The 16,115-nt window shown below is 50.0% G+C and overlaps 1 protein-coding gene across 3 annotated transcripts in view; it reads right to left on the bottom strand.

The window, feature by feature from the left end:
* Positions 1-432: 432 nt before the first annotated feature.
* SMOC1 (SPARC related modular calcium binding 1) overlaps positions 433-16,115 on the bottom strand; it is a 137,446-nt gene continuing 121,763 nt past the window's right edge. For 2 of the 3 annotated variants that reach the window (XM_075614189.1, XM_075614191.1), the window contains exons 10-13: positions 10,029-10,134; positions 8,082-8,329; positions 2,092-2,145; positions 433-943 (exon numbers count right to left, since the gene is read on the bottom strand). In XM_075614189.1, coding sequence (XP_075470304.1) covers positions 927-943; positions 2,092-2,145; positions 8,082-8,329; positions 10,029-10,134 — 425 coding nt within the window. In that variant the 3' untranslated portion in view covers positions 433-926. The remainder of the gene's footprint in view (positions 944-2,091; positions 2,146-8,081; positions 8,330-10,028; positions 10,135-16,115) is intronic. The other variant, XM_075614190.1, reaches the window with a different exon arrangement.

Raw genomic sequence — 16,115 nt, 5'->3', positions numbered from 1 at the left:
CCCAACGGCAGAGTGCCCAGCGGCAGAGTGCCCAGCGGCAGAGTGCCAAGAGGCTGCGGCACAGGGTCCGTCGATGGCCAAATACCGGCAGAGACCTGGGCGCGGTGAGACGCTCCTGACTGAATGTCCAATCCTGATGCAGAGCCAGTGTTACAAGCACATATATGTTATACACATATATATTAGAGAGACAACAGAAGGATAGGGAGTGATCACAGGACCATACTAATTGAATAAAGTGATTATGTACATAAATAAGGTAATCAAGTATATTATACTGTATATAGAACAATGTGAATGTATATTCTGAAACCGAGCAATGAAAGTGTATCTGTATTATACCTCGTGTAATATTGTATCCATGTATTATACACAGAACTTTATACTTAGCCTAATTTACACAGAGGACACAGTCACTACTAACTTGAACGCTGCTGAAATACATTATCTCATTTCATCTTTTTTTTTATTTTTCAACAGCATTTTTAATTTACAAAATACAAGCACAGATAAAAATTAGTGTTATAGTTACAATAAGATGAAAAAAAAACCTGCAAAAGGGACACGGTGCCCCAGTGGAATCGAATAAAAGACGAAGTGTTATGGCCTGTACACAGGGACTGTACAATTTACATATACATTTATATACACAAACTCCTTCTTTCCAGAGTCACATTGAATTCAATACCTAATTTGTCAGTAGCAGATTAATTTTTTTTTTCTCCACAAAAACAACTAAAAAAAAAAGCAACAAAACATTTTATCTTCCTGTTCATATCAGATAACGGACGAAAAAAAATAAAATTAAAAAATAAAGTTCCCTCAAAAGTGCAAACGTTGAGCGCCATCGGTTGCCACGGTGATTGGTGCGGACGCGACGAGGCTCCTCTCTCTGTCTTCACACCTCATGCTCCCAACAAGGTTTCCTACACGAGGCGACCTACTGAAAAAAGAAAAGGCGGAATCCAAGTGAATATCATTCTTGTAGTTGAACTGTGCAAATGAATGGTATTACATGACACGTATTTATTTAGCAGCATATATTAATGATACAATAAAGTGACAGGACTTTTTCAACAGTGATTTCCAGGCACACTTCGACTATAGTTCAGAAAACATGGAAAACCTGTGAGTTTATCTGCAAATCTTCCAACGGTCTCCATTCACCCCATTTGTCACGTCATACAGGGGGTTACGCTATAGACTAAGACAGTGTTACCGTTTTTGTTGTTGTTGTTAAGGAACCCTATAATTATATTGTGAAATTCTGAGGAACCCCAACCCTCTCTAATAGCGCGTCTGAGATCAGATACATTGTAAGGAACCCCAACCCTCTCTAATAGCGCGTCTGAGATCAGATACAGTGTAAAGAACCCCGACCCTCTCTAATAACGTGTCTGAGATCAGATACAGTGTAAGGAACCCCAACCCTCTCTAATAGCGCGTCTGCGATCTGATGCATTGAAAATTCTTCTGTATTTGGTACATTTTTCAAATAACCTGAATATTGCAGGAAACCTTTAGGGGCGCCCGGGGACCCCTGTTGAAAAACACTGGACTAGGATTATGGGTAATGATATGCAAATGATCACCTAGGAATTTTAAAATGCGTCAGAATGGCACCACGGAGCTACTGGCTCATTATTTAAAACGTTTGTTTATTCAGACCAATGCCTACGAAAGGGGCAAACAGCTCTGACACACTGTAGACTAGTCCTTTGTACCTTAATACAGTACATGCTTGTGGGACCTCTTTCCTAGTTACATACGTGTGCGTCTTATTTGGGAAAAACAAAAACATATTGCTGAGGGACTAAAAATGACTACTGCTGCATACCACTACCTGGCCACCGCTAATAATCTTCGGTCACCCCTGCACCCCACCAGAAGGCCTCTCACTGCGCTGAAGAGCTCAGCTGTGGGTCATTAGTGTGTCAGGAACTCACATAATAGTCGGGTTTGATGACATTCTGCAAATGTGAGGCAACCAAGCCCTCCTTTCACTAGAATAAGCAGCTGTAAGTGCTCACAGATACGGCACACAGTGTAATAATGTGCTTATTGATTGTAAAACGGTTAAAGATTGCTTACAGAAGGGGTTAGAACCAGGTCGCCTGCCAGGAGGAAAACTACCAGCACTAGTACCTGAAAAGACAAAAAAAAAACAACAGGAAACCGAGCGAAATGAATTTCTTATATGCACTTTTATATTTGAGTGTCATTGCTAGCTTTAATTGATTACACTGTTACATGTAAATACACCTCAGTGTGCGCGCTCTCTCATATGAGGGAGAGGGAGGAAAGGGGGGAGAGAGAGAGGAGAGGGAGGAGAGGGGAGAGAGGGCAGAGAGAGAAGGGGATAGGGGAGATAATTTGATCACACACACACACTGACACACACATTCACACTCACACTCTGGATGAGTGGAATATTCTACTAACTTGTTTAACTGACTGGAGACTCACGTTCTCTGTATCTGTGACAGTCTGAACCTATGAGTGTCCCAGGCTGCAGTATGTGTAAGGCAATTGTTATGGAAAGTGATATGCCCACAGCACCCCTCCCCACTCAGGCCCTCAGCACCCCTCCCCACTCAGGCCCTCAGCCCCCCTCCCCACTCAGGCCCTCAGCACTCCTCCCCACTCAGGCCCTCAGCACCCCTCCCCACTCAGGCCCTCAGCACCCCTCCCCACTCAGGCCCTCAGCACCCCTCCCCACTCAGGCGCTCAGCACCCCTCCCCACTCAGGCCCTCAGCACCCCTCCCCACTCAGGCCCTCAGCCCCCCTCCCCACTCAGGCCCTCAGCACCCCTCCCCACTCAGGCCCTCAGCCCCCCTCCCCACTCAGGCCCTCAGCACCCCTCCCCAACTCAGGCCCTCAGCACCCCTCCCCACTCAGGCCCTCAGCATCCCTCCCCAACTCAGGCCCTCAGCACCCCTCCCCCGCTCAGGCTCCTAGGACCACTCCCCCGCTCAGGCTCTCAGCCCCCTCTCACTCAATCAGGCCCCCAGCACCCCTCCCCCGCTCAGGCTCTCAGCACCCCTCCCCCACTCAGGCCCTCAGCACCCCTCCCCCGCTCAGGCCCCCAGCACCCCTCCCCCGCTCAGGCTCTCAGCACCCCTCCCCCACTCAGGCCCTCAGCACCCCTCCCCCACTCAGGCCCTCAGCCCCCCTCCCCACTCAGGCCCTCAGCACCCCTCCCCACTCAGGCCCTCAGCCCCCCTCCCCACTCAGGCCCTCAGCACCCCTCCCCAACTCAGGCCCTCAGCACCCCTCCCCACTCAGGCCCTCAGCATGCCTCCCCAACTCAGGCCCTCAGCACCCCTCCCCCGCTCAGGCTCCTAGGACCACTCCCCCGCTCAGGCTCTCAGCCCCCTCTCACTCAATCAGGCCCCCAGCACCCCTCCCCCGCTCAGGCTCTCAGCACCCCTCCCCCACTCAGGCCCTCAGCACCCCTCCCCCGCTCAGGCCCCCAGCACCCCTCCCCCGCTCAGGCTCTCAGCACCCCTCCCCCACTCAGGCCCTCAGCACCCCTCCCCCACTCAGGCTCTCAGCACCGCTCCCCCACTCAGGCTCTCAGCATCCCTCCCCCACTCAGGCCCTCATCACCCCTCCCCCGCTCAGGCCCTCAGCACCCCTCCCCGCTCAAGCCATCAGCACCCCTCCCCCTCTCAGGCTCTCAGCACACCTCCCCCGCTCAGGCTCTCAGCACCCCTCCCCCACTTAGGCTCTCAGCACCCCTCCCCTGCTCAGGCCCTCATCACCCCTCCCCTGCTCAGGCCCTCATCACCCCTCCCCACTCAGGCCATCAGCACCCCGCCCCCGCTCAGGCTCTCAGCACCCCTCCCCCCTCAGGCTCTCAGCACCCCTCCCCCCTCAGGCCCTCATCACCCCTCCCCCGCTCAGGCCCTCAGCACCCCTCCCCCGCTCAGGCCATCAGCACCCCTCCCCCGCTCAGGCTTTCAGCACCCCACCCCTGCTCAGGCTCTCAGCACCCCTCCCCCACTCAGGCTCTCAGCACCCCTCCCCCACTCAGGCTCTCAGCACCCCTCCCCCGCTCAGGCTCTCAGCACCCCTCTCCCACTCAGGCTCTCAGCACCCCTCTCCATTCAGGCTCTCAGCACCCCTCCCCCACTCAGGCTCTCAGCACCCCTCCCCCACTCAGGCTCTCAGCACCCCTCTCCATTCAGGCTCTCAGCACCCCTCTCCATTCAGGCCCTCAGCACCCCTCCCCCCAATTCAACAACCTGGGGCCCAAGTGTAGACTTCAGTCCTTCGCCCGGGAAAGCGCTCGGCCTGTTTGCAGTCAGGAGTTTTTGATAAATAGTCCCAACAGGGTCAGTTTATTTAAAAACACATTTAATTTGTAATGACAGTTAAAGTTAAAAACCTTCTAAATGATATTAATAACTTTAATGATGAAAAGGTTTTTAAATGAATCAAAACAAGTAATGATATTTGTTTGATTATGATACATGAAATGAAGGTGCAAATAAGTGTAATAACAGAAACGTGATCATGTGCAGTGCCCGACATGTGAAAGTGAAGCGCTCACAGCCGGCCCCTAGTGGTCAAATGACCAAAATGCAGTTTTGGATGATAACCGCAAGCTGAAGTTCTCCTCAAATGATAAAACATAAGAAGAACATAATAACATGTAATATGCAGGGACAGAACAGGGACAGCAGGGGGCGCACTCACTCTCCCAGTCTGTTTGGTGCAGTGTGTGTTCCGGGCACTCTGCCACTCAGGATTGTCCCAAAACCGTCGCGTAAAAGCCTGACTCCATTGGGACACCGTACTCTTGTGCGCGCGCAGACGCGGAAGTACCCATACCGGCAAAGACATCGCCGACACGAGGAGCAGAGCGGGACATCTGTGGCTTTTACGCGGCGGTTTTGGGACAATCCTGAGTGGCAGAGTGCCCGGAACACACACTGCACCAAACAGACTGGGAGAGTGAGTGCGCCCCCTGCTGTCCCTGTTCTGTCCCTGCATATTACATGTTATTATGTTCTTCTTATGTTTTATCATTTGAGGAGAACTTCAGCTTGCGGTTATCATCCAAAACGGCATTTTGGTCATTTGATCACTAGGGGCCGGCTGTGAGCGCTTCACTTTCACATTGTCAGGATCTGTGACGCGCTCGGTGCACTCGTCACTTACCCCAACCTGTGATCGGGCCCCCCGTTCCTTCCGTGAGCCTTGACGCTTCTCTTCCTTCTCCTGGGACCAGCCGCCTTGCTGGTCCCGCCTCCAGACTCCTCCCACGCGGCAACGTCATCAGTGCGTAGCGAGCACACGCGACGCGCGGTCAGTACGCGAACGGACCGCGTCATCTCTCTGCCTCTGGGATCCTCCCCACACCTGTCTCCTGCACCGTATCCTCCTATCACACTCACTGTCTCTGACGCGCCTCTTCCAGCCTGTTACCTCATTGGTCCCTGTGTCCTATATATGCTCAGCCGGCCCACTGGCAAATCGGCTGAGCATAAACCTTCCTATGAGAGAAGTGCTCACTGCTACCCTTGCCTCCACAGTTTTGTCTTGTCCTCCGGTTCTTAATTCCTCTGTTTCAGACCTCGGCTATACTTCTGGACTCCGCTCTTCTACGCTCCTGACCCCGACTACCAATGACGATCTGCACCTCTACAACCCCGACCTCGGCAAAGCACCACGACGATCCGCACCTCTCCAACCCCGACCTCGGCAAAGCACCATGACGATCCGCACCTCTCCAACCCCAACCTCGGCAAAGTACCTACAACAATCTGCACCTCTCCAACCCCGACCTCGGCAAAGTACCTACAACATTCCGCACCTCTCCAACCCCGACCTCGGCAAAGTACCTACAACATTCCGCACCTCTCCAACCCCGACCTCGGCAAAGTACCTACAACATTCCGCACCTCTCCAACCCCGACCTCGGCAAAGTACCTACAACATTCCGCACCTCTCCAACCCCGACCTCGGCAAAGCACCACGACGATCCGCACCTCTCCAACCCCGACCTCGGCAAAGCACCACGACGATCCGCACCTCTCCAACCCCGACCTCGGCAAAGCACGACGATCCGCACCTCTCCAACCCCGACCTCGGCAAAGCACCACGACGATCCGCACCTCTCCAACCCCGACCTCGGCAAAGCACGACGATCCGCACCTCTCCAACCCCGACCTCGGCAAAGTACCTACAACAATCCGCACCTCTCCAACCCCGACCTCGGCAAAGTACCTACAACAATTCGCACCTCTCCAACCCCGACCTCGGCAAAGCACCACGACGATCCGCACCTCTCTAACCCCGACCTCGGCAAAGTACCACGACGATCCGCACCTCTCCAACCCTGACCTCGGCAAAGCACCACGACGATCCGCACCACTCCAACCCTGACCTCGGCAAAGCACCACGACGATCCGCACCTCTCTAACCCCGACCTCGGCAAAGCACCACGACGATCCGCACCTCTCTAACCCCGACCTCGGCAAAGCACCAAGACGATCCGCACCTCTCCAATCCTGATCCAATACAACGATTTGCACCTCTCCAAACCCGACCTCGGCAAGTATCTCTGACCATCCATACATCTCCAACCCCGACCAGGCTACCTCGACCTATCTGCACTCCAGACCAGCCCACACGGCTGTGGGTTGGGGTTATATATCAATCCCCACCTCTGCGTTGCGGTCACGCCTTGTTTGTGGTGAGCGCTCCGTTACACACATATCGGGCACTGCACATGATCACGTTTCTGTTATTACACTTATTTGTGCCCTCATTTTCCTGTATCATTTGTTCACACCCTTCTAGTGATCGTTTCTTTGTAGGCTGGATTAAGTAAGCATTTTGCACAAGCATTTGTGCGCATGTGTTTTTTGGCTCGCGCTTCTTCATTGCTATTCTGTTTGTTTGATTATGGTATGTTTTATGCCTTCTACTGAACAGTTTTATTGTTGCAAATGCCGTTATAACAACACATTTCTTAATATTGTTATTCTGGTAATTTATTGTTATTGTCCAACTCTAGTAAGACCTATGCCAAAAAGAAACAGCAATTCTCTGTAACATGCAATTGTACCAATAGCCACAAGGGGGCAGTCAAAGACATGAAATCACAATTTGGTTGAATTTCATCAAGACAAATGCCCTAGGTTTTGTTGTAAACTGCAGCACTGAAAATGACTGATAAGAAACTGATACACTGATCTGACTGTTAAATTGCTTGGTTCCTGGTTGTTACTAACAGTAAAAAGCATTCATTTTTACCCTCTTCTTTTGAAACAGACGTTGTGATACCAGAACTGATAACATACCAGTTATTGATAGATGACATTGTGCACAGAGGTTCACAGGCATTGCCACGGCAACGCGGTGTCAAATGACGCTGCGGAACCATGTGACGTCACACGACCCTGCAGCGTCATTTGACGCACATCACCATGGCAACGGGGTCGTGTGACGTCACACCGTCAAACAGTAAGGGGGGGTGCGAGCAGCTGTGGGAGCAGGCAAGGGGGCGCAGCCCAAAAAGTTTGCGCTCCCCTGGACTAGAGCACAGAGGTTTGATGAAAATGTTGTGATTGTTGGTATTTTCCAGCCTACAGAAATGCATCCTTAAAATGTGGCTCGCCAGATAAAGGAGAAGGTAAGGAGGAGTTTCTCAAACACAGGAGGGAAGAGAGACAGGGTCGAGCAGAGAGGCTCACCGTTTCGTGAGATCAGAACGAAGATTTAAAGAGTGAAGACCATTATAGGTAATATGATGCAATACAGGGGAGCGATTACCAGTCTTCTCTTATAGAGGAACTATGTATTCGTGATTGGAAGGGCAAAATTGGGCAAAAGATAACCCCCATGTTACCAGCCATAAAGCACTTGTGGTTAAAGAGATGCAGGCTCCAGGAATGCCGATACTTAGTAGTAGACCCAGGAGCAAAGCTACAATGCCTAGAATTCCAAGCTGTTAATGTGGATTTATCAATCCAGAGATCCCAAGGGCTTCATATTACTGTATGTGCGCAGATTGGGAAGCGCTGACACGAGCCAGGAAACGAGGGCACCGCGAAAGAGATCCATTTACCTGGGTCCTTGCGAAGTCCTAGACATCCTTTCAGCTCTTGCAGGGAGATGGATTTATCCTTGTTTAGATCGCAGTAGTCCGGGAAGCGCCGGGCACATTTCTTGGGCTTGGCTTTCTTCTTGACGTATCTCTTGAAGGGCTTCAACTCTTTCTTATTTATGTCGTCGCTGCCATTGCTGTCCAGCTGGTTGAAGTACCAAAGGACCACCCGCTCCTCCAGCGTGTGGTTGGGGTCTGGCTCAGAGAATCTGTAACAAGGGTCCTGCAGGTGTTATCTCTGCATTGCCCGACATACTCGGACCTGCCCGCCACACTCCATTTAACCTGCCAAATGGGCAATCCGCCCTACAACCAAAGTGACCGTATGACAGTGGCATTTTCTATAGCAGGGGTGGGCAACTCCAGTCCTCAAGGGCCACCAACAGGTCGGGGTTTCAGGATATCCCTGCTTCAGCACAGGTGGCTCAATCAGTGCCTCAGTCTTTGACTTATTGGTGGCCCTTGAGGGTTGGAGTTGCCCACTCTTCTTCTATAGCATAAATGTAGGTGATTGTCAGCATTGTTAATCAAACAAGTATCGGTATTTTAAAATATTTTTTAAAGTGTCTTTATGAAATTTACCCAATATATTTTGGGATTAGTCTGTGTAAATTGTAATACATGCAGGAAAATGGAGTCGCAAATAATGGCAGCATAATTTGTTTCAAGAGATTATGGGGAAAGAGAATAATTAGCAGATAACATTAGAATTAAACTGACCCCAAAAAAATGAAGCCAAGTCATTTTTATACAAGAAGCTCAGAGGTAAAAATGTTACTTTAGGGGGAAATTAATCTTTCTTGGCAACAATGCTTAAAATAAGTAACTAAATAAAAACAATTGTACTGCCCCCACACTAGCCCCATACTAGCCCCACACTGCCCCCAGACTGCCCGACACTGCCCCCACACTACCACCACTGTCTCCAGACTGCCCCCACACTAGCCCCACACTGCCCCCACACTGCCCCCACACTACCACCACTGTCCCCAGACTGCCCCACACACTGCCCCACACAGCCCACACACTGCTCCCAGACTGCCCCACACACTGCCCTCACACACACTGCCCCATACACGTCCCCCACACATACTGCCCCACACACTGCCCCCACACATTCTGCCCCACACACTGCCCCCACACATACTGCCCCCACACATACTGCCCCACACACTGCCCCCACACACTGCCCCCACACTGCCCCCATGCTACACCACCCACTGCCCACCCACACACTGCCCCATACACTGCCCCACACACTGCCCATGACTGCCCCCACACTATCCCACACACTGCCCAGGACTGCCCCCACACTATCCCACACACTGCCCCCAAACAACCCCTCACTGCCCCCACACTATCCCCACAATGCCCCCACACTATCCCCACAACGCCCCCACACTATCCCCACAACGCCCCCACACTATCCCACACACAGCCCCCACATTGCCCCATACACTGCCCACACACTGCCCCCACACTACCCCTCACTGCCCCCACACTATCCCACACACTGCCCCCAAACAACCCCTCACTGCCCCCACACTATCCCCACAACGCCCCACACTACCCTCACACTGCTCGACACTGCCCTCAGACTGCCCCACACTACCGCCCCACACTACCCCCACACACTAGTGCCCCTGCAATACCCCGCACTGCCCCCACACTGCTGCCACACTGCCCGACACACTGCACCACACACTGTCCCACACTGCACCACACACTGTCCCACACCCTGCCCCACAGACTGCCACACAGATGGCCCCCACACACGGCACCCCCCCCCCCCCACATCATGTATAGGGAGACATTCTATGACATGTGAGCCAAGGTTGCCTATGTAGTGAAGGGTTTGGGAGGGAAGGCGCCTGTGCGTTATTATCCAGCTTATGTTTAATAACTGACCTTCCGCCTCCTGCTGGTGCTGCTGAGTTGATCGCCTGGACCATGTCCGTAGTGAGAGCATCCAGTAAACTAGTGATAAACTCCAGCTTCTTCCCTTCGGGACACCCTGAGAGAGAAACCCACATCAGATTGGGCATCAATCTATATGTGTCCATACAAATATCCCAGCGATGAAGGCAAAGCACAATGCAAGTCTGGGTGGGTTGGATATAGCTAATGCGCATAATGTAATTCTTATGGGAATTAAAAAGGACCAGCAGCGGCATCAGTGGCAGCAAGCGAATGACTGAGTGAGAACATCATTAGGCTATAAAGCACACCCCCCCCCCCCCCACCATCCACCCTCCCCCCCTTAACTTATCGGCCGATAAAGAACATTTACTACTGAGGTTTCAGAGCTGGTAAAAGTTTGGGGTTTCTGCGCATTCTCCAGTTTATAACCATTTACACACACACACACACACACACACACACACACACACACACACACACACACACACACACACACACACACACACACACACACACACACACACACACACACACACACACACACACACACACGGCTTTCAATATGTTTCTGTAAAGGGATTGAGTGGACAAGGTAATCCGCCATTCATTCCCCTACCCGCTCCACTATACCCCCTTTTCCACGACCACAAAATTTACTTAATCCATACAAGGGGGTCAGATTCCCATACAGTGAGCATAGACGGAGAACAGAGTGAAGGCAAACACAGATGCTTTACATTTCAGCTGTCCATGTAACTTATGGACCAAAGACTGCTTCTGGTCAAAGAAAACACTGAAAAAAAGAAAGGAAAAAAATCCTTGTTCTGTTCTACATCAGACGGCTGGTGCAATGTAACCGAGTTATTTAAACCAAGTTGGGACATACTGTAGATTGCGCTGAAACGTTTAAACACACCGGATATTAATATTATAACAGTAATCTATTCTTTGAAGAAAAACAACTAATGGTGTATGCCAGCCGGGCGCTTTTAACTTGTGATCTGTGGGCAGCAGAAGGTCTTGGAGTGACCCTAGTACTGTCTGGCTCCGGCTAATTTCATTGCAGTTTCTCAAGCATCTAAGTGTATTTTTTTCACATTGTAACTCACTATACAGCTATGGTAATAAAAATATATGATACTATTATATAAATGCTTACTATATCTATATATAGGCTCCAGAGAGAGCTGAAACGTTGACCTGAGTATTAAACTTTTGCTGCTATTCTTCTATTTTTCTTGGATATATTATATCTAATTTTAACAAGTGTGCACTCCTCTAATCGAAACAAAATATTCATGGTGTGTATATGTATCATAGTAGAACGAATATATAAATATACATAGGTTTGAAGAACGGACGGATATATATATATATCCGATATATATATCGACGGCTGGTCCAGCTAGCTCTCTACTTATACTGTCATGTAAGTTCTAGTAAGACCGCAATAGGCTGTCCTATGGGGTTTTCCCCCTCCTCATGCTGACTTCCTGAGTGACAGGAGTGGTGGTGCATGTGCTGAGCCCTCCCTCTTTGAGCTACAGGAAGGAAGTGCCTAAATTATAGTATGAAGTTCCGCCCCTTAGGGGTGGGTCCTTCAGTTAGTGATTGGGGTTCCAAGCTATCCCTTCATGGGGCAGGAGCTCTGAGCTCTCCTCCCAGCTGTGATAGAGACATGTGTTCAGTCCCTCATGGGCTGAGGCACTAACCTAACCCAGAGAGGCCTCACTATTACCAGCAGGCCAGTACCATCCAGAAGCCATGGATCTATCTTAGCAACTAAAGCATTCGCTGTAGCAACATCGCAGTGGCTGCTATAATAAAGATCCTCCTCATTTATACTCCTGGCAGTCTGTGTGGAGGGAGTATTGTGCGTAAGGTCTGTCATAGCAGGGACCCCCTTCAGCCTTGCTGAAGCCCCCTATGTCTGGAGACACTGTCACCAAGAAGAAGAACCAGGGGAATCCCTAAAAGTCTGCCTGTCTTGCCCCCACACCATCGCGGGTACCTCAGCTCTCCTGTGCCAAACAGGTAACCAGCACTACACCTAGCAATAGCCATGACTACATCTCCCAGGGGTGAGAGAACATGTGCTACATACACACATACACACATACACACATACACACATACACACATACACATATATATTAATATTAATGTTAACGGACACTTCTGCTTGTAAATCATTTCTTCTTCCTCCAGGCTCTGGAGAATGAGTTGTTGAGCCCCGGTGGGTGCATTGTAAGCTGAAGTTGAAGGACAGACAATAACTAAACCCCCTGATCCCAAATTGTGCAGTATGGAACCTAACCGTTTGATGCCATTCTCATCGTCACAAGGAGTTGGTTGTATCCTCAGGCCGTATTCTCATTAGAAAAGCAACGAAAAAAAGTTCCAAAATCAGGTGCATTTATTATTTTGAAATCAGTTGGGTTTATTTCTCTCTGGATGGTATATACTGGCTCCAAAAAATAGCTTTCATACTTTAATAAATATACACATCTCTGCTGTAGGCCCTTCTGGTGGCGCAGGGCTGCCATACTCACACTATTCTCATAGGGGGTTATTCATTAAACCACGATAGTGCTGATCAGGGCACTGTCACCCAGAAACTTCCACTGATTTAAATGTGTCTCAATTGGCACTAGGGTTGCCAGGTGTCCAGTATTGAGCCGGACTGTCCTGTATTTGGATACTGTTCAGTAAAATATGAGAGGTAGTACTGGACATGTATGTGTATACCGATATTACCTCTCTGGACATGTATGTGTATACCGGTATTACCTCTCTGGACATGTATGTGTATACCGGTATTACCTCTCTGGGCGTGTATGTGTATACCGGTTTTACCTCTCTGGACATGTATGTGTATAACGGTATTACCTCTCTGGACATGTATGTGTATAACGGTATTACCTCTCTGGGAGTGTATGTGTATGCCGGTATTACCTCTCTGGGGGTGTATGTGTATACCGGTATTACCTCTCTGGGAGTGTGTGTGTATACCGGTTTTACCTCTCTGGATATGTATGTGTATACCGGTTTTACCTCTCTGGGCATGTATGTGTATACCGGTATTACCTCTCAGGGCGTGTATGTGTATACCGGTATTACCTCTCTGGACGTGTATGTGTATACCGGTATTACCTCTCTGGACATGTATGTGTATAACGGTATTACCTCTCTGGACATGTATGTGTATAACGGTATTACCTCTCTGGGCGTGTATGTGTATAACGGTATTACCTCTCTGTGTGTGTATGTGTATACCGGTATTACCTCTCTGGGCGTGTATGTGTATACCGGTTTTACCTCTCTGGACATGTATGTGTATACCGGTATTACCTCTCTGGGTGTGTATGTGTATACCGACTTTACCTCTCTGGACATGTATGTGTATACCGGTATTACCTCTCTGGACAGTGACCTGACCGGCTTAGGGGGTCGTGGGATTTCTCTAAGCAGGGAGAGAGCAGTGCGTTTGCTAGGGGGCTGGTCAGCTTCCTCCATCTTGATTGGCTGCATTACACAGCAGCAGCCAATCATGAGGAGGTGTCAGGAGCCTGGGGGTGGGGTCAAGGAGAGGAGGAAACAGCATGGAACGGAGAGAGGTGTGTGTGTGTCTCATTGTGTCCAGTATTTTTGGAGAAGCCACCTGGCAACCCTAATTGGCACTACTGCAATTTAATGCAAACTACTCATAGGTGCCTATTCTAGTAGCTTTGTTAAAATCGCTACTATATCGAACGGTTTGGCATTTGTGTTATCACGGTACTGAGAAAGAATTATTGTAAGACAGATAACGTGAGGTAGGGAAATGCCAATACCGCTCGGGATAGCAGTGTCCTTATCTCAGCCTTTTTCTAAGTTCTACCGCTGCGATCTTCCCGCAGTATGTAAGAGCTGCACAGAGAGAGCTGCATCTCCCTGCACAGAGAGACACTGCATGTCCCTGCACAGAGAGACACTGCATGTCCCTGCACAGCTCTAACAGGTGATCTCCCTGACAGAGAGAGCTGCCTCTCCCTGCTCAGCTCTTACAGGCGATCTCCGTGCACAGAGTGAGCTGCCACTCCCTGCACAGAGAGAGCTGCCTCTCCCTGCTCAGCTCTTACAGGCGATCTCCCTGCACAGAGCGAGCTGCCGCTCCCTGCACAGAGAGAGCTGCCGCTCCCTGCACAGAGAGAGCTGCATCTCCCTGCACAGAGAGAGCTGCATCTCCCTGCACAGCTCTTACAGGCGATCTCCCTGCACAGAGCTGCCTCTCCCTGCACAGCTTACAGGTGATCTCCCTGCACAGAGAGAGCTGCATCTCTCTGCACAACTTTTAGGAGTGTAATATAGTGCGCGCGCGTCAATTAGAATTGGCTGTGTTAGCCAGACGTTTGTATACTTGGGACACGGCCGCGAGCGGTGTTGCGTCAGACCAGGGAAAATACCAAGAGACGCTGCATCGGTTAGCCGCTAAGGTAATGAAGCTGTGTGTAAGTGTATTTTCATTACATGGGATGAAAGCAGGGGGTCTGCAGAGCTGGTATTAATGTGTGTCAGCTACGGCTTCAGTCAGATGTAGTAAAAATACATTTTGTCATCAGTGACATCGCGGATCCCATATCACCGCCCTTCAGGATGGGACGAGATCAGAATGAGCGAGTTGCAGCTGCGATCTGAATCTCAGAGCTACCTGAATAGCCCGATTTCTCCAAAAATGCGAGTTTGATGTTTTGAGCTCCCACTCGGTTTGTCTGAGCAGGAGCACCGCCGATCGGGAAGAAGCAGGTTTCAAGCGAGTTTGGCAAGTTATCGACGCTTTCTGAATAGCTACACATGCAAACTCGCCCGACGTGCTCAAAACTGGCGATAACTCACTTATCAAAGGTACCAGAACAGGCCCCATAGTGTCTGCACAAATTGTATGTACAACACTGCATACATTGTCAGCGCTATCAAAGAGAATAAATATTATTATCGCTATAAATATATAGTAACAAAACAGGGAGAGGGAGTAGGTATGATACCTTTTATTCGAACCTCTCAGGGTCCTTCATCAGGTTTCAGAAATAACATTGTGACAAATTAAGTGATCATACTACCCACTTGCACTGTTATTACTACATGGAATAAAGGCCCAACATGGCAGGCCACCCATCTCTGCTTATAAAGATGTACTGTATCTAGCCCCTCTCCCCCCCCCCCCCCCTAATCGCAGATCAGGTCCCCTAAGGTGTTCTGGGGTCTGGCTAGATGTTCTGTGTGGTGCATACCTGCTGGCAACAGGAGGGCCTGAGTCTCCCGCGATGACATGGGGGATAACAGGAACAGGTTACTGGGGTGGATGCCTTCGTCTTTGTTCAATGGTGCAGCGCGGAATCCTTACCACAGAGATTCCCCACAGGGATGAGAGATTCCAGTCTCACACACGGATTATCTTGCAAAGCAGCAGTCTCTTTATTCTCTTGGGCAGCAGCAGCAGCCGACAGGTACAGTTGATGCACAGTCCACTAACTGTTCTCCCTTGTGATGTCTCTGCCCAAAGGGCATCCAGAGTGGGGCTAGCTCTTCCCTCACCCCCTAAGCAAGGTGAGAGGTATTTGGTCCACCTCACTAACTATGGCTATAGCAGCTCTACTCAGGAGCTGCTCACTCCTCTCCTCACTAACTCACTATAACTACTGTCAGACTGACAGAACACTAAATAGGAAATGCACTGCTCTTTTATGATCTCAGCAGGCACCGCCCCTGGGTCTCTTGCTTTGACACAGGGTCAGGTGACCTACCTCCACCACTCAGGGCAGTGCTTGAAGTGGGGGAAACCCATGATAACTCCTGGCAACCTGCCCTTACCAGGGATTATACCAGGAGGAGGATAGAACTATAGCCCCATTTCTTACCAGGGCTACATGTATATAGAGAGAGGCGATGGGATATTTATTAAACTCAAAAATGTTACACACATCCCTTTCCAACTTAAAAACAGAATGTTTTAAGCGTTACAAATGATTCAACCCAAGGTTCATAGTTCACTGGATTATCCATGAACAGGTCCTTACAATGTATAATTCAGCATGG

The sequence above is a fragment of the Ascaphus truei genome, chromosome 9 (genome assembly GCF_040206685.1).
Source record: "Ascaphus truei isolate aAscTru1 chromosome 9, aAscTru1.hap1, whole genome shotgun sequence".
In the NCBI taxonomy this organism is placed as follows: Eukaryota; Metazoa; Chordata; class Amphibia; order Anura; family Ascaphidae; genus Ascaphus; species Ascaphus truei.
This window is presented reverse-complemented; position numbering and strand designations above follow the sequence as displayed.